At 53.4% G+C, this 22795-nt stretch overlaps 1 protein-coding gene across 1 annotated transcript; it reads right to left on the bottom strand.

Annotated features, from left to right (window-relative positions):
- Positions 1-350: 350 nt before the first annotated feature.
- On the bottom strand, positions 351-22567 carry Mmp17 (matrix metallopeptidase 17). The gene is made up of 10 exons (XM_027413830.2): positions 22304-22567; positions 13009-13141; positions 12621-12750; positions 12017-12300; positions 11252-11428; positions 9317-9416; positions 6038-6120; positions 5799-5951; positions 2847-3104; positions 351-2295 (listed from the first exon to the last, which is right to left on the bottom strand). The coding sequence occupies exons 1-10, from the start codon at positions 22457-22459 to the stop codon at positions 2006-2008; spliced, it is 1764 nt and encodes a 587-aa protein (XP_027269631.1). The 5' UTR covers positions 22460-22567; the 3' UTR covers positions 351-2005.
- Between the last annotated feature and the right edge of the window lie 228 nt (positions 22568-22795).

Below are 22795 nucleotides of genomic sequence, written 5' to 3'. Positions count from 1 at the left end.
TCAAAATTTGATGGCCCTGAGGAGTCATGTTCTATTGGACACATGGCACAGTGTGTGCCTGGAGGCTGCATCACATCCACCCTGGGAGTGGAGTAGATGCTCTTACTTTCTCCTCACAGCCGCTGTACAGGGGTCCAGCTTCAGCACACTGCCCAGGAGCCAGTGCATTGGTAATGCCCTGCTTCTCCCTCCCTGGGAGACCCCCCCAACCCCCCTGCTACAGCAGTGGAGGCAGGCAGGCCGGCAGGTGGGACTGCTTCACTCAAGACCAGAGGCACAAACAAGTTTTTGTATTGGAGATCAAGCCCAAAGCCTTGTGCATGCTAGCCAAGTGTTCCACTACCGAACTGTCACCTGTCCAGTGTAGAAAAGTTTTATTAGAGTTTGGGTTTTTAAAATGAGTGAGACACTAGCATCTAGACAGCTCCAGCCCGCAGGCCTGGCTTTCAGTGCTGTGACAAAGACCCTCAGGATTCTCCTTGCTACTGTACTGGACGGCTGTATCCTGCAGGCTGGTGAAAGACATGGGACATCACAGGAACGTGCTTTGATATAGAGCAGAGTGGGGTGGCCCTCATGACATCTCAGACCACCACTCTGGTCTGTCTAGCCTGACAGGTGGTGTAGGATGGGGCCGGGCTGGGTGCTGGCCTGGGCTGCTCGCTCATCCTGACAGTGATCAAACCTGGCTTGGGAGGGAGAGGCACCAGTGCCATGTATGTGAAGTGTGACCTGGGGTGTACAGAAGCCTGTCTTACCTGAGATGGGAGCAGTTGGGGAGGGGTGTGTGATCATATGTCCAATGACAGAAGCTGCCTACTATACATCCAAGCCTATGTGGGTGGCTCTGCCCTTGGGCATCTTATGCCTCTCAGGCCCATCCTGCCCCAGAACCAATTCCCAGTAGTGGGTCACTCCTTGGTCCTAGATCAGAGGCCCTTTCTGGACCATGAAGGTCTGTCACTCAGAGCAGCAATTCTTCCACAGCTCCTATATCTCCGAGGCCAGGAGGTGACATCGTCATGGTCCTGGAGGACGCTACTATTAACCTGGCCCTGCTGAGTGTCCCTACAGCTACCGATTCATAGTCACACTGCCAGTTCCCTACTCAGAGCCTGGGCTACCCCAACCACCCCTTCCTTAACTGAACCCCCACTTTTATTCCAGGTGTTAGAAGCCCCTCCACAGCTGGGGAGGGGACAGCCATGAATCTAAGCTGCAGGGTCTCAGCCTGGAACTGCATGGGGCATCTTGCTGATGCAGTGGGTACTGACAGATGAGAGATGTCTCTATAGGCACACCCCCAAGCAACAGCACCCCAGGGAGACCCACAATTCTCTCCTGGCCACAGAGAGGGACATAACAGGACATCGCCTCCATTTCAGAACAGTTCATCTAAGATGAGGAGAGGCGAGTGCTTCCGATTGTTGGAGCAAGGCCCCTGGCCAGTGTCTGTGTCACTGTGGGTAGATCCTGAGTGTGACTGGTCGGTCCTCTGTAGCAGCAGACAAGGCGCTAGCTGCTGTAAATGGCAGTGGATCAGACTTCTGGGTAGGTACCCTTTCCCCACCACGCTTCCCACTGGGCCATCAACTCTCTCACTTTGTGAAATAGGAACAGTGACCCTATGAACCCTACGAGGACCTCCCGTTGTCCCCATCAGCCCACGTGCAGACATCATCAGAGCTGCTCAGGTGAAGACAAGGCATCCCCGGGTTGTGACAGCCAGGACTGAGCAGCCCAGTAAGGTGCGATGAAGCAGCAATGGTACGCAGAAGAGGGAGGAGCACTGCCTACGGCTGCCCCAGGTGAGAGGGGTGTATGGACGCCACTGGTGGGACATCCTGTCCCAATCGGAGGCCACTCTAGCAGAGGGCACAGCACCCCTGGGTTTGGTGAGAGGAAGGAAGGAAGGACCGGGCGCTTGGAGCACAAGTCCTGCTGACTACTGGCTGGTGTGTCCCTGCCCTCCTCAGCTCCTTTACCCGTAAGGCCAGCACTGCCCTCAGGAAGCCCTGGTGGAGACTGAGGTCCACAGGCCCCACAGCAGTGGTGGCAACAGCATCAGAGACGGCAGTGCAGACTTGTGTGCATCTGAAGTACAGGAGCATACTGCCAGGCTGTCTTGGGCCCCACTGCGGCCCTGAGGGCCGGGCCCAACATCCTCTGCATCAGCCAGTGGCTCACCGCATACCAGCCAGTCCCGGGCTGTAGACTGTGGGTACCCAGGTGCTGCCTCCAGTTCACCATCCAGCACTTTCCAGTACTCCTGGCCTCGGAAGAAATAGGATGCACCTGTAGAGGGAAAAGGAGTGTGTGGGGGGGGGGCTGAGCTGGTGTCTCAACCAAGGGGGAGGGCTCTACATGGAACAGTGTGGTTGAGTACAGAGCTCGGGGTCGAGGGGACCTGGGACATCTTAGGCAGGCTGTCTGGGCCATGCCTGTCAGAAATACGAGCCTGACATGGGCAGCTGGAGAAGACTCTGGGACACAGGGATGGACTGTCAACCTCCATGCGTCCTTGCTGGAGTTTACCCAGCATTGGTTTGTTATGGACGGGGGCTACAAGTGGGATATAGGTACTCTGAGGAAAACATACAAAGGGTGGAAGTCCTGTGTGTTTGGGGAGTGAAAAGCAGGAGGTCAGGACCAGTGGCGGAAGGAAGCAGAGCCAACAATGGAGCTGAGGAGAGAGGTGAGGAGGTCCTGGGCCACTCAGAGCTCACAGATAGGTGAAGTGTAGGGTATACAGTGGTTCAGGGAATCCCACCCCACACCCCATCGTAATCCCTTATCTACAGTTAAGGAAACATGTTGGACAGCATTGTCCCCTGCCCGGTGCTCACCATCAGACCAGCGCATGGCATCATCCAGCATGCTGGGGACACCCCTCCACAGGGGGCCCTGGACAGGGTAGCCAGGGTCCATGCGCCGTGTGTGGTCATCATAGCGCCAGTACAGCTGGTCCTTAAAGAAATAAGTCCTGTCATTGTGGGCCCAGGAGAAGACAGCATCGATGCCACCTGGTGGGAGGCTGAAGTCGGAGACGGGTCGCGGGTACCCTTCCTCTACGTTGTTGTCCTTAAACACCCAGTATCTGTCTCCTGGGGGTGAGAGAAAGAGCCATAGGCTGCGGCAAAGGCTCCAGTCTTGACTTTGCCCAGTGTCCCCCATCTTCACCCAAGTGGCAGTATAAGGCAGTTACCCCTGTCACCAAGTCCAGGAGGAGACTTGTCTGACATTTAATGAGCACCTTCTATATGCTTGGTGTGGGTCTGAAAATCAGATCCTATTCTGGCAGTCACTTAGACACATGAAACCAGGACAACTTGCCCTGCTCCGTGACTATAATGTGTGAGGGGTAGGAACATCCCCTCCCCACTTTTGAGACAGGGTCTCAAATGGCCCAGGCCAGTCTCAAACTCACTAATGTAGCCGAAGGGAAGACCTTGAACTTCTGACCCTTTTGCCTCCATTACCTGAATGTTAGGATTAAGGGCATGTGCCACCATGTCTTGTTTATGTTTTTTCTTGAGACAGGGTTTCTCTGTGTAGCTTTGGAGCCTATCCTGGCACTCTGTCTGTATATCAGGCTGGTCTAGAACTCACAGAGATCCGCCTGCCTCTGCCTCCTGAGTGCTGGGATTAAAGGCGTGCGCCACCAACGCCCGGCTCTGCTTATGGGGTTCTAAGTATTGGACCCAGGCCTTCACACATGCCAAGCAGGCGCCTTAACAACTGAGCTACATCTCCAGGCCAGATATGGCCATCTTATGGCAGAGAATGGCAGAGGGCATGCAATTGCGAATGAAATGCAGGTCTCTCTGTGAGACATTATGAACCAAGACACTGAAGAACTGTTGGGCTCAATGGGAGCAAAGACAGATGGGCTGGCTAGGACCAGACAGGCTCCATCCAGGGATACTAGGGATATCAGGTGGCTCCTGGATGTTTCCAGGACAGAGATGGTATGTTCAGACCACCACCAAACGGGATGGGTCAGACACTGTGGGTGAGATTCCTGATCCATAGGAAACTCGGGCACACAAGGGGTGAAACCTAGGGTGGTAGATACTGACTGGGACCCTGGTGATGCAGGAGTGGTGTCTATGGACTAGATGAAGTTATAGTCACTGTGGCCTCATTGGCTCAGAGGGCCAGTGCTTAGGAACAAGGAAAACTGGTCTTGGGGTTCACAGCCAAGTCTCAACTGAAAGTCCTAGAGAAAAGAAACTGGTCACCCTGGGGACACACAATGAATTCTAGGCCAGCCAGAGCTACACAGTGAGACCTCAAAGGCATAATGGTTAATATTGCCAACGTTGACAGCATGAGGATCAAGCCTTTGGGCATGCCTGTGAGGGACTTTAGATTGGTCTGAGGTGGGAGGACCCACCTAGAATGTGGGCAGCACTGTCCCTGGGCTCAGATCATGGACTGAACAAACAGGAGAAAGCAGCGTCCATCACTCCTGTCTCGTCCTCTTGCCACCACTCCTTCCCTAACATGATGGACAGAATGCCCGGGAACTGTGCACCACAATAAAACCTTCTCCCTTAAGTAGCTTCTGTTGGGTATTTAGTCACAGTATCGAGTGAAGTCACTAATACATGAAGCCATGCTGGCCAGGCTGCTCAGTGTCCTCACAGGGACCTGAGCTGGGAGGGTGATCTCAGGATGGTAGCATCACTGAGCTGAGGATGAGCCACTGCTCACACCAATCCCAAGTTTCTGTCCCAGAGCTGAGACAGAAAGAATTCCGTTTCTACCTGTGTATGGGCCCAGGAGGCTCACACCTCATACGTGCTCACCTCCTGTCTATACCTTCCTCCTTCATAACCTAGGCAGGCCTCCAACTTGCTACATGGCTAAGGATGACCTTGAATTTGCACTCCTCCTGCCTCTAACTCCCAAGTGTTGGTATTAATAATACACCTGGTACATGCCATGCTGGGGCACAAACCCAGGGCTTTGTGCACTTGAAGCAGGTATTCAAGCAATGCAATGATATCCACAGTCCCCCAGCCACCTGACTTTTGGGAGGCAGTCTCAGTATGTAACCCAGGCTGGCTGGGAATTTGTAGCAATCCTTCCAGCCTGCCTGGGCTTCCTGGTGCTGAGATTATAGGAATGTGCTACCATCCTGGCCCAGGTCCCCTTTCCTTTCCTATGGGATAGATGTGGATGTAAGAGACGCATCCCGTCCAAGGCCAGCAGTGAAGGCTAGGAGCCCTTTCTTCAGAGTTAGGGTGGGGTGGGGTGGCCTAGACAGAGGCAAGCAGCTAGGGTCTGTGGCTTCACATTCCCCCTGCATTTCACTCTCTGAGGCCCCAGGGGCCGCTCTCTTAGTTCTCTACACTCAGGGGCTGTTTCTGCCCGGCATGGGGAGGAGAGGTTGTCTTCACACTGGCTGCAAACCTGGCTTGGACTTTGCCTGCTATAGTTTTCTCTCTCCCATCACCTCTAGTGCTTCTTTGAAATAAATTCCCTCCTGTGTAGGAGCTTCTCATGCCCTGCTCCAAACCTTAGCTCTCCACCTGCCCTGGCAGAGATTTTTTGGTTTGTTTGTTTCCTGTGTGTGTCTGCAACGCCCCCTACAGGATGAGCCAACAGTAGGCCTCAATACACATCCAAAGAAGATATAGCTGCTCTTTCAGACTGGTGGAGCACACCGTCCAACCAGGCTGGAGGCGCAAGGTTACAACCAGGGTTGGCAGGGTGCAGGGGAAGGTGAGGCAGGTCAGATGGCACAGGAGGAGGCCAGGGCAAGCTGTGGCCCATGGGCAAAATCCACTCACCTTTGAAGAAGACGATCTTGTGGTCACTAGTACGCTCATACACAGCATCCACACTGTCCAGGTGCAGCGGCAGGCCCCGCCAGAAGCGATGCATTTGAGCTGGCTGCAGGGACACCAAGTGCCTGTCCCGGGTCAGTCGCCAGAAGTACTTGCCTGGGTGATGAAAGGGAAGGTGGCTGCAGGAGCCTGTGTGGCCATGGGGATCTGTCCTTCCATCCCACAGGCCCCAGGGTCGTTACCTTTGAAGAAGAATGCTTCACCTCGGATCTGGGCCACTGCATCAAAGTGGGCAGTGCACCTGTGAGGGACGTCTTTCTGGGGCCTGCAAAGCAGAATGTAAGATGGGCTGACAGGGAGAGCACCCAACCCAAGCAGCTGGATGAGCTACTCTGGCCAGAATCACACACACACACACACACACACACATACACACACACACACACACACACACACACACACACACACCAACAACCCTGTCTCCACATGGTAAGCAGTGCCCACCAGGTAAGAAAGGTCAATTAGAATGAGGGCCCAATAAGGCTATAAGCTACATCGTTGAGTCTGAGGCTAGCCTAAGGCTATGAGACTGGCTCAAAACACCAAAGCCAACTCCGGCAAAACCTAAAATACCAGACAACAGTACTCCCAAACAAACAAATAATGATGACAAAAAACAAACAAACAAAAAACAAAAAACCCAACAAAAACCCAAAAGCAAATAATGTAAGCTTAAGTCAGGTTTGTAGCTACACCAAGCCTACAGTCCTGGACTCAGGAGGCTGAGGCAGGAGGATCACCATTTTCTGGTCAACTTAAGAGTTGGGTTTCAATTGCCTGGGAATGAAAAACATTCCCAGGAGGGATAGTCCTTATGATGTAGGAGGGAAATGAGACTCCTAAGTCTCATGAAGTTCCTAAACTTTCAAGAATCACAGGCCTCTTTCTGAAGTTATATAAGACTGCTAGGGGAGAGGAGATGCTCCGATTGGCTGAGCTCCCTGCCAGTCATGCAGATGTTCTAAGGATGCAGCGTTTGAGTCCTCACTCAGGCTGGGGTAGGCTTTTTAGTAATGAATCTGCCTTTATGTCACCCATACTCTTATAATAAGCAGCCCTCACCAGTACTCACCACAGCCCCTAGCAGCTGGTGAGTAGCCCAGAAAACTCACTGGTCACTAAGCTAGACTAGAATCCTTTCTTTGGTCTGCCATGGGAGCCCTATCTGGGGTTCAGAGATGCTTCTATAACTCACTAGAAGTCATGCAGCACCGGGCTTCACAGCAAGACCTTGTCTAAAATGAGAGGGAAAGGAGCTGCAGAAATGGCTCAGTGGTTAAGAAGACCCAGGTCGGTTCCCAGCACTCATGCTGGGTAGCTCAGAACTGCCTGTAACTCCAGCTTCAAGGGGATCCAACCACTCTGGCCTCTGTAGGCACTATAGGACCATGCACATATCCACACACAGACACGTAATTTTTAAAAATCCTTAAAATAGATAGAAAGGAAGGAAGAATAGCTTCACAGCTTCCCAGGTAAATAAGGGTCTCAGCATGTAGAGCTCCTTGGGTAGGGCTGGGATGTGAGTATTCACTGATGCACATTGGAGATGAGAGAACCAGTGTCACACTCCAGAGACTGAGTGGGTCTTGCACTCTTGCTAACTGTGCAAGCATGGGACCGTAGAGCACTGCCCTATACAAAGGGGCTTGAGAACAGAACTGTGGGGAAGAGCAGGTGGTCAGTGAGAGAGTGTGATGGAGACCTGAGAATAGTGTGTACATTTGCTGAGAGGCAGCCAGTCCTGGGGGTCTGCTGCAGAGGGCCTCCCAGCAAACTTCCTGCCAGGGCCACACACACTGGTATTCACATGCACGAGGACACTCACCCTTTGTCATATGCAGAACCCTCTGGCAGGGTGTGTGACCTAAGGAACTGAGTGGGAGGGGTTGGTAGGAGAAAAATGATTCTTGCAGGGATATATCTCAGTTATAGAATATCCTGGGTTCAATTACCACTTAAAAATGAAAAAAAAAGAAAAAAAGAAAAAAGAAAGCCAACTGTATGGCTTTGTTTTATCTCATGCCTGAATGCCAGCACTCAGGAGGCAGAGGCAGGGTGTTCCTGAGTTTGAGACTAGCCTATGCTATGTAGCAAGTTCCAGGCCAGCCAGGGTTATACTGCAAGATCCTATCTGAAAAGAATCAACATGGGGTCAGTGAGGAGGCTCGGTTCATTACAAGTGCTTGCTGTCAAGACTGATTACCAGAGTTCAATCTCTAGGATTAATATGGTGGGAAGAGAGAACCAGTTCCCACAAGTGTGTGTGCATGTGTGTACATGTGCATGTGTGCATGCACACACACTCACATATGCATACATACATACATACATACACACACACACACACACACACACACACACACACACACCAGGTGGTAGAGTATTTGCTTATTATACACGGGGTCCAAGATTGACTCTCAGCATTGCCATTGCACACACCTGGGCTAGTGGTACATGCCTGTAATCCCTGCACTTGGAAAAGAGAGGATGAGAAGCTCAAGGTTGTTGTCATCCTTAGCTACATAGAGAGTTTGAAGTCATCTTGGAATACCAAACCAAACCAAAAAGTATCAACAAAACAAAATGACACAGGGCTTGGGGTACAGCTCAGTACATTTGCCTTGCATGAGCAAGGCCCTGGGTTTAATCTCCAACACAAGAAACACACACACCCCTTCAACAGATAGGAATTCATGGTTGGTTGAGCATATTGGCTCACACCTACAACCCCAGCACTTGAAAGTTGAGTTGGAAAAATTGCAGTTTAAGGCCAGCCTGGGCTACAGACAAAGACCTTGTCCCCTCCAAAATAAAATAAACAAAAACCCAGAACTAGCAGAGCAGTGTTTTGATTGCCACAGCAGTTCGTAGTATACAGTCACAAGTAGAACCGTCCAAAACAGAAACAAAAACCAGAAGCCCAGCTGTGTGGGGGCACAGCAAGGGGCTCAGGGTCAGACAAGAGAAGGAGCAGGCTGAGTAACAAAAGGTTGCACACTGTGGTAGCTCTCAACATAGTCCCTGTATTAAGGAACCCAGTTGCCATAATGAGAGCCCAAGTTCCAGGAACAGGGCACAGATGTGTGCCTGGGGGAACTGTCTGGATAAGGTCAGCTCTACAGAGGGACTGACACTAAAGATACCGAGTTTTCCATATGCCAAACAAACCACCCATTTACAAGATCTTTTAGTCCCCAAGATCCTGGGCTTTGTGAACCAGGCTATAGGAGGGACTGTTTGGGATTCACTGTAGCTCCCTGGGGTAACAGATCCTTTCCCCTCCCCTATCTCCTATTGGAAGGTCTAAGAGAAGGCAGTATCCACCCCCAGGTGCAGTCAGCACACACAGCAATGCCTTCTTCAGGATCCTGGGCCTTAATGGGTATTATGAGCTTAGAACTGACAGCATTGGATTAGGACAGGCTGGCCAAGGTACAGTGACAAGTGACATGACTTACGGGATGCTAGACCTATTGTTGGGGGGCTCCGGCAGGAGGGGTGGTTCCTCAGGCTCTGGAGTACCCAGCTGTGCTGTCGGGGACACTGACTCCCGCACACCTGTGGAGACAGAAAGAGTGCATTCAACCCAGGGCCTCAGTCTTACCAGCCTATCCTGGGGCCCTGTGCCTGCCGGAGCCTGGGCTGTGAGGCTGGAGGTCCCCAGCTTCGCTCATTCAGCCAGATGGGTGTCCAGGTGTTGCAGACCACTGCAGCATGCCTGTGAACTATGCTCTACCCCAAGGGCACATCAGTGTCCCTCACAACCACACTCCTGGGTCGACACCCCTGAAAGATGGAGGCCAGGTGATCCACAAGAATTCTGCACCAATGTCTGCACTGAACTTGTTCAGCAATGGGAAAGAAGCAGGCCCCACTCTGGTGAGGGAGAAACCTTGAAAACACTGCACTTGGGTGGTGGTAGGAGGGTAGGGGTGGGAGAAACCACTAGCCACAGAAGGTCCCACTCTGCATGGCTCCCTTTCCTCCAAGTGTTTCACCCCAGGCAATCTTTAGACATCCCCTTGAGGATTAGGTCAAGGTAGTGGGAGTTTTGGACCTAGACAGGGTGGCACTTACACAACTCTGTGACTGTGACAAGCACGTGTGTGCCCTTGGAGACTGGGGATTTTAGTGTAATAGAAACAACACTTGGGCTGGAAAGAGGACTCAGCCATTAAGAGCACTAGTTGCTTTTGCAGAGGGCCTGGGTTCTGTTCCCAGCACTCACACCTGTCCATTAACTCTAGTTCCAGGGGATCTAATACCCTCTTCTGTCATCCATGGGCACCAGACACACATATGGTGCACATATATAGATGCAGGCAAGCAATTCTCACACAGGAAAAGTAACACATGGGGCTGGAGAGGTAGCTCAGTGGTTAAGGGCACTTGCTACTCTTGCAAAAGACCTGGGTTAGGTTTCTGACATCCACACGGTGGCACACAAACTGCCTGTAACTCCAGTTCCAGAGGATCTGACATACTCTTCTGACCTCTGTGGGCACCTGCATGCATGTGGCTCGCGTACATATATTCAGGCACTCACACACAAAAAAGGAAATTCTGCAAAAATAAACAAACCACCACCACAACAAAAAACTCAGTAAAGATGGGATGGGGAGATGGAGCATGGAACGGCAGGTTGGGGAGTGTAGAGTGAAGCTAGAGGCTAACGGGGGAGGAGAATGTTTCTGTATACTGAACATCACCTCCCTCACCCCATCCAGGGTATCATCTCCTGGATGGACATGGGCAGACACCTCTACTTATTTCCTGATGTGTCTTGAGAGCAGCTCTGGGTCAGATTTTGTTCCTGTTTTGGCTGTTTATACTCCTGTGGGCTATGCTAGACAAGCTGCCTGCCTCTCATTCTCATGGATCTACTCTAGCAAGCTACCTACCTCTTGATCCTGAGGGCTATTCTGGGCAAAGTGCCTGACTTTTGGTCCTACAGGGGTATCTTCATACTCTTATGCGCTATCCTGGGCAAACGGCTTCTTCTTGATCCTGTAGGGATATTCTTTCATTCTTATGAGCTATCCAGGACAAGCTGCCTGACTGGGGTCCACCCCAGAAGTCCTGTTCCTCCCTTAGAGTCATGTGATTAGATAGCTAATTTAGCACACACCCAGTGCTTTGTAGGCCTGGGTCCACCTTTACTGCTGCCAAGACTCTTTGAGGGATGGATGTGAAATCCCCAGGGCTCTAGGACCCTGGAGAGCAGCAACAGAAGGCCATGGCCTGTGTTCCACGCTCCTCTCTCTGTTCCATTCCCAGCAGACATCATGTGCCCACGGGGTTCTAGACTAAGAGGGCACAGCCATGAGCAGAGCTCACGATACCCAGAGCATCTGTTTCTAGTCCCACCTTCCATGTGGTTTGGGGACACTCACCGTATAACTGCCAGACACGCACCCTGTCCTCATAGGGAAGCCCATAGCGTAGTGGGTCACCCACGGGGCCCTGGTAGTATGGCTGCATGATGGAGCTTGGGGCAGCAACATGGCTCAGACCAATGGCGTGACCAAACTCATGGACAGCCACTGCAAACAGGTCCATCCCATGGGCATCTGAAGACACAGAAACTGCATGAGCAAGGGAAGACAGCACCCTCTCACTCAGGATGGGGCTGGAATATAGAGCTGGTGCTCACAGGATACCTGCATCCGGGCTGTGCTGGGGGCTCCAACTAGCCACATGAGTGCTGCAGGTCTGCTGAGACCATGCTGGGCTCTTATGGAGACCCTGTGTGGCTGGAAGCTTTCCCAGGGGCCTCTTACACTTTCACAGTATGGAAGTCAGCCCCTTTAATGCTAGACCACAGTTGCTACATGCCAGGATTAGCAGGATTTTCCAGGCTCAAATACAGTGGTTGTCAACCCCCAGACCCTACGTGAGAGGTCTGGGTTCCTGTGCACTGGGCAGGGGACTAGCTGATGTCAAACACTTGGTGGATCAGTATCATAAGAATGACCCAATGGGTCTCACTCAGTGGAGTAGGACTGAACTGTTTAAGCCTAAGCTGGGACTTGTTCTAGGAACCAGAGCTACATTTATCTCTTATAGGTGCAGGGTGTTACTGTAGGGTCTGCAGGGCCCACAGGGGCTGCCCAGGTCCAGGGTTCCAAATACTCAGGACTAACCCCCTACCTACACACCTGAGGAACGGAAGGTCCATGCCTCGTCGTCATCAAAGTGGGTGTCCCCTGCTGTGTGGTGGTCACCGGGGAAGAATGCATGGGCCACTGTGCCACCAGGGCCATCAAAGGGGTAGCCATCATTGTGGTCGGCCTTGGAGAAGTCGATCTGGATGTCAGCAGTGTTGCCCGCTACCTCGTGGAAGTTCAAGGGTGTGATGTCACTCCAGACCTTGAGGGCGTAGTACATGAGTGCACGAACAGTATCCCGGCCCAGGGGTGAGTCCCGTGGGAATGTCCGGACCCTAGGGTCAGGGTCAGAGTGGAAGCCAGCTGTCCCTGAGGCCTTTCTGGACCTCCCTCTGGGGTGAAGTGTTGCACCTCCTTGGCATGAGTATTCCCTTATGTCTGCCTGTTTCTAGCCCCCAGGAGAGGAATGTAGATGAGTCCAGGGGGGATATGCAAATGCTAGCTTTCCAGATGGGTGGGCTGGGTCTCAGTGCCTGCTCTACCCTCTATCCACAGTCTACACACTGGTAGGATCCTGTCTGAGCTGGTCTGGCCCCAGGGATGGCAGAAGGACAAAGAAACACTATCCTGGGGAGCCCCCACCCTGGCCACGCACCTCCAAGAAAGGTTCCTCTTGCTCCATTTGGTTGGTGGTGGAGTCTGTCGCTTCTTTCTTACTTGAGCACCAGGGGGCAGGTCCGGAAGGGAGCAGCGAGGGGTCTTCATTAGGGCCAGAGTGGCCTCATCTGCATGATAGACACTGGTCACCAGGTAGGCCTGACTCCACCTCCCCAGGGAAGATCCCAAAGCCCCCTTAGGACCAATGGCCTCAAGGTGTGATCAAGCTCCCACCAGGTTAAAGGCAACTTTCAAGTTCATGGCTCTGGCCAGTCTGAATCTTCATTGGCTAATTGCAGGGTCCTGAGTAGCTAGGATGGGTATGGCCATGCTGGCACAGCCCTGATTGAACCAAAGAGCCTCCTGGTGGCTCCTGGAAAACTAACCCAGGATGCCAGTGGTCTCCAGGCCGCCAAACTGCTGCATGGCAGTAATAGCCTTGGACAGTTCCTCCTGGGTCTGTAGCTGTCCTGTTGCTGGGTCTGCAGGAGGCAGGTAGCCAAACCTGCTCAGCCACTCCTGGGGACACAAAACAGAGCAAGAGGTTGTTAGGATAGGGCTCGCCCGAGGAGGAGCTGGCCAAGCTCTTGATTGTTACAAGGGAAATGTCTCTTGAGTCCTGGCAACCCTCCCACCCCCACCCCGTGCCAATATCTCTGTCCTTAAATCTGGTTATAAGCGGTGAATAAATGTGAAGCCTGAGATGGAGTGAACATGTGCAGGAACAATGTTTGCCAGCAACCACTAGATGGTGCTGCAGTCCACATGCCAATTGTGTTGACCACCCTGCCTGAGGTATGCACCTGTCTGGCTCCAGTTGACCCAGAGGTCCTGTAGGGCAGGATGCTCTGAGCCAAAACCACCCTCCTTTTCAAGAAGGGCACAAGCAAGGGGCCCAAACCTGCAGTCTAATTTCTTTCCATCTCATCAACAGATACACACACATACAATTTTGAAACAGGGTTTTGCTGTATAGTCTTGGCTGGCTATGTAGATCAGGTTGGTCTCAAAATCCCAGAGATCAGCCTGCTTCTGCCTTCCAAGTGCCAGGGTTAAATGCACCTGCCACCACACCCAGCTACACCACCTTTTGAGAGACGGTCTCATGAAGCCCCATTTGGCTTCAAACTCACCCTGCGGTCACAGATGACCCTGAACTTCTGATCCTCCTGCTTTTCCTGGGCTGAGATTACAGGCATGGATTACCATGCAAGCACTCTCCTTACCATTTTTTTAATGTTTAATTATCCCAATTAAAGGTTGTACACACCTTTAATTCTAGCACTTGGAAGGCAGTGGCAGACAAATCTCTGAAAGTTTGAGACTACCTTGGTCTACACAGAGTTTTCCAGGACAGCCAGAGTGACACAGAAAGACCCTGATCAAAAAAGACAACAAAAAAATTAAATGATGTGGCTGTGTGTGTTTACACATGTATGCAGATGACTTGGACACCAGAAGCACTAGGTATCCTTGGAGTTAAGAGGCCATTGTGAGCTGCCCAGTGTGGGTGCTGGGAGCCCAACTAGGGTCCTCAGCCAGAGCAATAAGTACTCTTTTTTTAAAGGAGTCTGGAGAGATGGCTCAGAGGTTAAGAGTACTGGCTGTACTTCCAGAGGTCTGAGTTCAATTCCCAGCAACCACATGGTGGCTCACAACCATCTGTAATGAGATCTGGCACCTCTTCTATCATACAAGCAGAACACTGTATACATAATAAATAAATTCAGATTGTATATTTTATTTTGTGTGAGAGTGTTTTGCCAGCATGTATATATGTGGCCACATGCATGCTTGTTGCCCACAGGTCAGAAGACAGCATAAGATCCCCAGGACTGGAGCTATGGGTGGTTGTAGACCCCCATGTGGGTGCTTGGAATTGACCCCAGGTCCTCTTACTCACTGAGCCATCACTCCAGCAGCTTATCCACCCTTTTTGAGACAGTGTCTCATCTTGTAGCCCTGGAATTTGTTATGTAGACCAGAATGGCCCTGAACTCACAGAGACACTCCTCCCCAGTGCTGGCAGGCATTAAAGTTGTGTACCATCACACCCAGTAACCTACTTCTGTTTTGATGGACACTTAAATATCACCCATTATGTCCTTCCTTGTTCCTCCAGGTCTGAGGATGCTACCCAGGCTCATCTCCTGGGCTGGTTACTGCTGCTGCTGGCGGTTTCTTGGGAGCCCAGTGATGTAGATGGAACTGGGTTTCATCTCCCAGGACTCCTTGGGGCCTCAAGCAGGGGCAAGCTACCCAGGCTAGGAGGTCCAGTCTGGATGATGTAATTTGATTAAGTTTACAGTGTGCCTACCAGGTCCTCTCGCTGGATAACATGTATCCTTGCTGGGATTTCTCTGTTTCAAAACTCATCCTACCCCAAATCTCCCTGTAGCCTGTCAGTGTGTATGGGGATGCCAGCGATCAGCTTCTAAGGCTGAAGTGCAGGGCCTTCATCAAGTACAGGACAACATCCCCAATGCAGCCTGAAAAGTGAGAGTCATGCCCCTGGTGCAGGCCCAGAACTCTCCACTGCCCCATTTTGGGTTCTGTTTGAGACCAGCTTGGTGAGCCCTGTTTTAAACTCTCCTCTCAAAAACTATTTTAACAAGTTAGTTGTTTTCAAGTATCAGAATACACACACACACACACACACACACACACACACACACACACACACACACGTTTTCATATCTCAGCCACAGGGTCCCATGGCTGCCTTTCCTTCCTGCAGGAAGCCCCGCTGGAGCTTCCTCAGCCCATACATGGAACATCTCAGGGAGAATGGGTCCTTCTGACAGTGCATATGGAGAACAGGGGGTTGGAGGTCCTGACCCCCTAAGCTGGGATAGTAGTTGTTGCCTGTCTAGAGCAGAACATAATTTGGGCTTGCAGCACTGCACCTGCAATCCCAGATGCCCTGCCCCCACCAAGAGGGCACTCAGTCCTCTGCATGATGGTAGCTCCCTCCCTGTATGCAGCCAAGACCTTTCTCCACAGTGCTGAGTTCTGGGAGGGGCTGACTACAGTGGGCTTTGGCTTGGGGAGGTGGGTGATTGCCACTCAGGTGGACACACAAGAGACAGCCAACTGACAAAAAACATACATCAGCAGAGTATGGGTGTGTGGAAGCCGCAGGCAGCCAGCCAGCTCATCCATCTTCAGTCAGGTGAACCCCAAATACTCAAGAACTTCACATTATCTTCTGGGACTAGTGGCTGATAAATGTCAAATGAGGATAATGGGCCACTAAGATGGTAGTTAGCCTAAGGGGACTTGGGACTGCCTAGGCTGACAAAAGCCACCTAGAGGAGAAGATTTATGCAGAAGAGGCAGCCTTGACTGCCTTGGAGGCAGTCCCTTGTCACCATACCTGACCTGCTCTGACCCCTACAAGGTGTACAAGCCCCTCCCCACCTCAATGTCTGCAGCAAGGTAGCCAGAGATAAGTCTTCCTCACTTCCTCTCCCCTGTCCCCTAATACCTACAGAGCTGGGACCACAAACCCTGTCCTGGGCCGCCAGCTTCCTGCTTGCCTGCTTGGTCCTCCTTCCACTGTCGCCACGGAGACAGACCACTGTCTCCAGGGCAACGGAGGCTGCAGCAGGCGGGTGCTGTGAGGCTTAGGGTGAACCTTCCAGAAGGCCAATGGGGAGGAGGGTGAGACCAGGAGAAGGGGAGTCCCACCCCCAAGGGCAGACACCCTTTCCTCCCAGCCCAGGCAGGGAACTGGACCATTACTGCAGACCAGTACTGAGGCTGGCTGGGCAGTCAGGGATTCCTGCACAGATGTAAACATGCAGTCAGTCAGCACTGGCCCCCTCCTCTTTCCCATCTTGCTGTTGCGTTTATCACCATTTGACACAATGTGTATCTTTTTACAGCTCTAACGAGGCATAATGTGTACAGCGTTACAATCCTTCAGCTGGCTTTAGCAAATTTATAGAGAGCCCAGCCGCCACCCCAACCCCTGTGCTGACTTACTCAACTGTCTCATGGAACCTGGGTAGCTCTGCCCACAGCCTTGGTCAGATGCTGCTGTGGCCCCAGGAGCCTGCGAAGCTTGCCTGGCATCTGGACTTATTAAACTTATGACTTCTCTAACTGGACTCACCAGCTGGAGGCAAGCAAATGTCACCAGCCCCATCTCACAGCTGAATCCAGATTCCTGTCCTTCCAACCAGTGTCAGGAGCAGGGCTAGCTCCTGACAGATATACAGTAACGATATATGCTATATATCATTCATATTACATAGGATAACTGTAGGTGCTACAGTGCATAGGCAGTGCCACCTCTGGCTGCTCACTCCTCACACTTACTACCTTCCATCCATACACAACCTCTCAGGCCCCTGTCAGGGCAATACCAGTGGAACCCCTCTCCCGCTACAGTCGAGGAAACTGAGGCCCAGAGGAGCTGAGGAAGCTGTCCATAGTTACACAGCCAGTGGGATACACAACTCATTTATTTATTAATGAGTATGTACGTATGTGTGAGTGTGGAAGTCAGAGGACAAGTTTGGGGGCTACCCTCAAGGAGCACTGTCCAGCTTCATTGCAACAGGGCCTCTCACTGGCCTGGAGTACACAGAGGCAAGATTATCTGGCCAGCATCTCCAAGAATCCTGTTTTCTACCTCTCCAGTACCAGGGTGCAGGCCTTTAATCCCAGCACTTGGGAGGCAGAGGTGGGCAGATCACTGAGTTTGAGGACAGCCTGGGCTACACAAAGAAACCCTGTCTTGAGAACCAACCAACCAACCATGTTCCACCATGCCAAGTGGGTACTTGTGAGCAGGAGCCCAAGGGGGCTAGGGGCTAGAGTTCTGGGCAGTTGTGAGCTACCTGCTGTATTAGGAATCACACTTGGATCTTACATACATGCTCTTAAGTGCTGGGCCATCTCTCTAGCCCCGTAACCAGCTTTTTTAGAGGGTTCTGGGAGTTGAACTTGTGTCCTCATGCTTGCATGGCAAGCACTTTACTGAGTGAACCCTTTTATAAAGCTAGATCCTAGCAGGTAGCTGGAGTGATACCATGCCCACATCTTCTTGACCATGCCAAGGGCTGGCTGGGAAGGGTGGTAGGTAGACCAGGGCGGATCTGTCCCTAAGGGAGCACTATGGAGGGAGGGTGAATGAAGACCATGCTCATATTGTCTCAGGCCACTGCTGTCCTGATGGCAGCTGCTCCAGTGACCCTAGCTAAGAGCACTGAATGCCTGTAAAATACTTGTATAGCTCCACATAGCCCCCAGGATGTGGGGAGGATGGTAGGCACTTTTTCTCTTCTGAGCCCTCCTTTATGCACAGTGGGCATTCTGTAAATCACTGCAAATCAACCCAAAGAAGTGGGTGCTGCTGGTACCCCATTTTACAAACAAGGGAAGAGAAAGAAGCACAGAGAGGTCAGGGCACTGACCCCAGTCACACAGCACGGGAGTGCAGAGCTGAGGCTAGAGCTGTCTGGCTTCTGGGCTTATCCTGTAACCACTGCAAGGGAAGGGAGGGATGTGACAGAGGGGACAGTTAGATGGATGCTGGGGGAAGTTGTTCTGGGTAGACATGGGGCTGTCCAGGTAAGGAGCCCTCAGGAGAGTATTCGTGGTGGGAAGGTTTTGATGCAGGAAGAAGCTACGCACTAGCACCCAGGAAGGAGACAGAGGTTGAGGGGTGAAGGGTCTGGGGACAGGGACAGAGTGGGACTTGGAACAATGAGGGGATGCTGGGCTGTATGCCTATCACATAACCATCCCACCTTCCCTGCGAGCCAGGTGCCCAGCATGTATAAGCAGGTACACAGCAGCTGGGGAGCCAGCCCAGATCTAGGTAAAAGGGCTCCACATTAGATATGCATAGAGTGACTAGGTGTACACCTTTAATCCTAGCATTTAGGAGACAGAGGCAGGTGGACCTCTGTGAATTCCAGGCCAGCCATGGGGATGGGCACATGCTTGTGCGTGTTCGGGCACATGCACTTGTGCTAGGACAGAACCCAGGGCCCTTCACATGCTGGACAAATGACCTAAGCAGTGTGGTTTGGATGAAAGTGACTCCCTCCCAACCAAGCTCATATATTTGAATACTTGGTTCCCAGTTGGTAGAAATGTGTGGTAGGGATTAGGTGGTGGCCTGGCTTAAGGTTTCAAAAGAATTGCCATTCCCAGTGTGCTCTTTGCCACCTGAGATGTGAGCTCTCAGCTGCTCATACAACCACAGGTTCACCCCTGCTGTCATGAACTCTACCCCTCTTTCATTTCTAAGTTGCCTTGGTCATGGTGTTTTCTCACAGAAACACAAAAGTAACACTGACACACAGTACCATCTTCTATTTTCTTGAAACAGTGTCTCATCAGTTGACCTTGGATGGCCTGGAACTCCCCATGTAGACCAGGCTGGTCTTAAATTCTAAGAGCTGCCTCTGCCTCCTGAGTGCTAGGAATATACTATTAAAGGTGAATATACCACCATGCCCAGCAGTGGTTTTTTGTTTTTTTGTTTGTTTGTTTTTTTGCTTGTTTTTTAGACATTCTCCAAGTTGCTCAGGCTGGCCTTGAACCTGCTATGTAGCCAAAAATGACATTAAAGACCACAGCCTAATCCCAGTGCTGGGATTACAGGTGTGTGCCAGCATGCCTGGTTCATTTGGTGGTGTTGGGGCTGGCAGCCAGTGCTGCGTGCATGCTAGGCAAGCAACTAAGCCACATATCTAGCTTTACACTTTGAGGCGGAGTCTCACCCTATAGCCCATGCTGGCCCTCATACCATCCTCCTGCCTCAGTTTCCATGCAGCTGCAGTGAATGCCTGTAACAGCACGCCTGGTATTGTCTATGTTTAACAGCTGCCTGGCCACCTTTGTTTGGGTCCACACTGAACAGCTGTAGTTCCCAGAGCACAGCTATGGGCATAAGGAGAATTTCTTCCTGGGTCCAGAAAGAGTGCAGGTAGCAGTGAGAGCTAAGATCAGGACAGGAGGAGGTGTAGGCTTCAAGAAGGGGACAGACATACAGGCAAACCCTGCACTCCATGTCCCTGTTTCCACCAGTCACCATCGGCCCTGCCTCCAAGGTCTTTTCTTATCTATGGCCCTCCTTAGATCCAGCACACCAGTCTTTAGTTGGGGGCGTATTTGTGATGAAGATCTGAACCTGCCCTGCTTTTGTGGTGCCAGCAACGGGAGAGACTGCTGCAGGATGAAAAATCGGAGTAGAAACTTCCTGGGATCATCTGTTTAGCTGCCAGCATGAAGGGGGCTCTCTAGCAGCCATCGGCCACCGGATACCTGGACTGCTTGGTGCTGCTGGGACACAGCCACACAGCATCCACTACGGAGCCAGGCCTGGCTGAGTGATATGACATTTGTGAATGAAATATGAGGGGGTGACGGCAAGAACCTGCAGAGCCAGGCAGTGGACGAAACATTCTCCGAGACAGGTGGTGAGTGAAAACCTCAGGGTGTGAGAACTGGGAACTGATCTGGCTGTGTGAAAATTGTCCACTTTCCCATGGCTACCCAGCTGGACACTGAAGGGCCAGTCAGGATGCCACTCTCCAGAACCTTCCCTGGGGCAGCACACTTTGCTGTGGGGCATTAACCATTCAAGAAAGGGATAACAAAACAAGGCCCACTAAGCTGTGAGGAGGCACATCCCGGGTGTCCTTCCAGGGGGCCTGGGGCCTCTCCTCGGCTTTATTCACAGGCGTTGGCCCCTCCCAGCCCAGCCGTGGGTGCAGCGCTGTCTGGCAGCGGCTGATCACAAACACAAAGGCGCCCTTCTCCTCAGAGGCATCCAGACTTGAATACGCTCAACAGCCCGCAGAGGGCGGTCTGAGGGGCATCGGAAAGCTCCCACCCAAAGCCCGCCCATCTTTTGCAGCTCTATGCCCCTGCGCCCCAAGCTCTTAGGTGCCATCTCCTAGAGGGCCACCAGAGGGCGCCCCCTACTACCACAGGAGAGTCACGCAGGACCGGGTTCCCACACCCGGGAGGGTATTGTCCTGGGCAGGGGGCTGCCTGCTGCATCCTCCCGCTTTACCCAGAATTGGACGACGGGGTTCTGTAGCCTCCATCAAGGCTGGAGTCACGAACCCTGCACAGTGAGACCTTCAGGGTATGGGTGGTCCGGTGACCCTGGGGTGCTCACGAACTCAAAAAGGGAAGGGAGAAGTAGGATGAGGCCCACAGGTGCCAGGGGGAGGAGCCAGCCCCACCCCAACCTCCGAGGTCTGGCTGCTGCAAAACTTCCTAAGTGCACTGGGCCTGATCAAGAACTTGGCTGGTCAAGGGCTCCATCGTCCCAACTCCACATTGGTGTCCTCTTTCCCTTAACCAGTCCCCTTTGAGGCACCCTGAGAACTGGAGCAAGGGGGGCTTTGGGCTCTACTGTCACCCAGCCAGAACTGGGACTGGACGTCCCACTGCTTGTGGCATGGGGGAAGCCTGCTATGAAAGCCCAGGAACAGGAGTGTGAGGAGGAAACCCTATTTTAGAGGCCACTGGGGTGGGAGGAAGGCGCCCCTAGGGGACCCTTAGGCTTCTGTTTGCAAGTGGGCAGAGAAAGTATGGGACTGCTGCCATCCCAGATGCCTGGGGGTGGTGGAGTCGGCCTCTCACTCAGTTCCAGGGGCAAAGTCTTGCCAAACAGGGGGCTGCTCCCGCCCGCCCCAGTGTCTGCTCCAGTATGACATCTTCACGGCACCTCGCCTAGACCTAAGGGTTTAGGAGTCCCCATTGCCAACCGCCCGTGGAGAGGGGACTCTGCCAGGACCCCATTAGGATATTGGCTGGCTTGTGCTGGGCAGAAGCCGCCCCTGGCCCGGTCTCCGGATCTCAAAGGATCAAGGGCGCCCAGGCCGGGGCCTCCTCCTCCTCGAAAGCGGGCTTTACCCACCGCGCGCGCCTTTGCAGAGGCTTCGCGGGCCTGCGGAGCCATAAAGTCTGATGGAAACCTTCCGGGTCTCCTGAGGGGACTTCGGTCAGGAGGGCAGATGAGAGGTGGGAAGAAGCCGGCACCGAGGCCCCCAAGCAAGGGCGCCCTGCTAGGCTCGGGTTTTAAGGTAGCAGCAAGCTTGGGAGTTGGAGGGCGGGGGACACCAGCGTACTTGACACGACAGAGGTTGCCACCCTCACCGGCGGGACAAGGCCGGCCGCTCCCGTGGAGAAGGAAGGCGAAGGGGTCGCTCTACGCACTCCGTGCAGGCGGTCCTCCCAACATCGTCAGCGGAGCAAACTCGGGAACCCCAGGCTTTCCGGGAGCCCACATGCGCGCCCCCGGCTTGGGGTGCGCGCCCCTGACCTCCCACTCCGGCCGCGAAGCTCGCGGGGCGCACCGCTCCGGGCGGCTGTGACGCCGGTCACCCCGCCAGAGGTCTCTGTGGAGCTGCTTTTACCCAGGGACCCGGCTCCAGATGAGCGACCACCTCCCCCGGGCGCCCGCGGCTGCGGCGCAAGATCGCACGGAACAGGAAAGGGACCGGCGTCCTCCGACACCTGCAGGCGTGCGTCCCACTCGGCCCGAGTCCCAGGCTCAGTTTCCCTGCCTTGGAAATGGGTCCGCCGCGCCCAGAATTCGCGCACCTCTCTTAGAGGAACAAGGGAGAGTCTCCCTTCTCCCTTGCACCTCGTGAGAGAGCCCAGGGACACGGCTCCCAGGGTCCCGTCCCCGCGTCGCACACTCACCACCCCAAGGCTGAGGTCCTCCGCGCGGGGCGCGGGCGCTGCGCAACCCCCGTGGGCCGCCAGCGCGAGCAGCAGTAGCAGCGGTGGCAGCCTGGGTCCGGGGCTTGGAGGGCCAGGTCCCCGGGGGGATCCAGGTCCCCGCAGGCGGCGTCCCATCCCGCTCTCCGAGGCCGGGTGGCGAGGGTCTCCGCCCCCTCCCGCAGCCGGCTCCGCGCCTCACTCGGCTCCGCGCCCGCTCCGCTCCTCGGGACTGAGCCGCGCGCCCGCCCGCCTCTGGGGCAGGGCCATGCTAATGTATGCTAATACGACACAACCCCGCCCATTCCCTTAAAGGAACCCCCGCGCGGGCAGGATCGGATAATCCGCACCGAGGGTTTGCCCTCTTTGAGGGCTGGAGCTCTGCTCCAGGTGGGGGAGCAGGGCATTTGGGATGCGAGTGTTCTAGATGCCCGGCCGTTCTCTGGAGGGCCCCCTGGTCTCCCGCTAGAGCTC

The sequence above is a fragment of the Cricetulus griseus genome, chromosome 4 (assembly GCF_003668045.3).
Source record: "Cricetulus griseus strain 17A/GY chromosome 4, alternate assembly CriGri-PICRH-1.0, whole genome shotgun sequence".
Classification (NCBI taxonomy): Eukaryota; Metazoa; Chordata; class Mammalia; order Rodentia; family Cricetidae; genus Cricetulus; species Cricetulus griseus.
This window is presented reverse-complemented; position numbering and strand designations above follow the sequence as displayed.

Coding starts and splice junctions, on each gene's coding strand:
- Mmp17 (XM_027413830.2), bottom strand. CDS start 22,459: ATGGGACGCCGCCTGCGGGGACCTGGATCCCCCCGGGGACCTGGCCCT. Junction 12,301..12,620: donor AAGAGGAACCTTTCTTGGAG/GTGCGTGGCCAG, acceptor CCCTGACCCTAG/GGTCCGGACATTCCCACGGG. Junction 6,121..9,316: donor AACAATAGGTCTAGCATCCC/GTAAGTCATGTC, acceptor TCTGCTTTGCAG/GCCCCAGAAAGACGTCCCTC.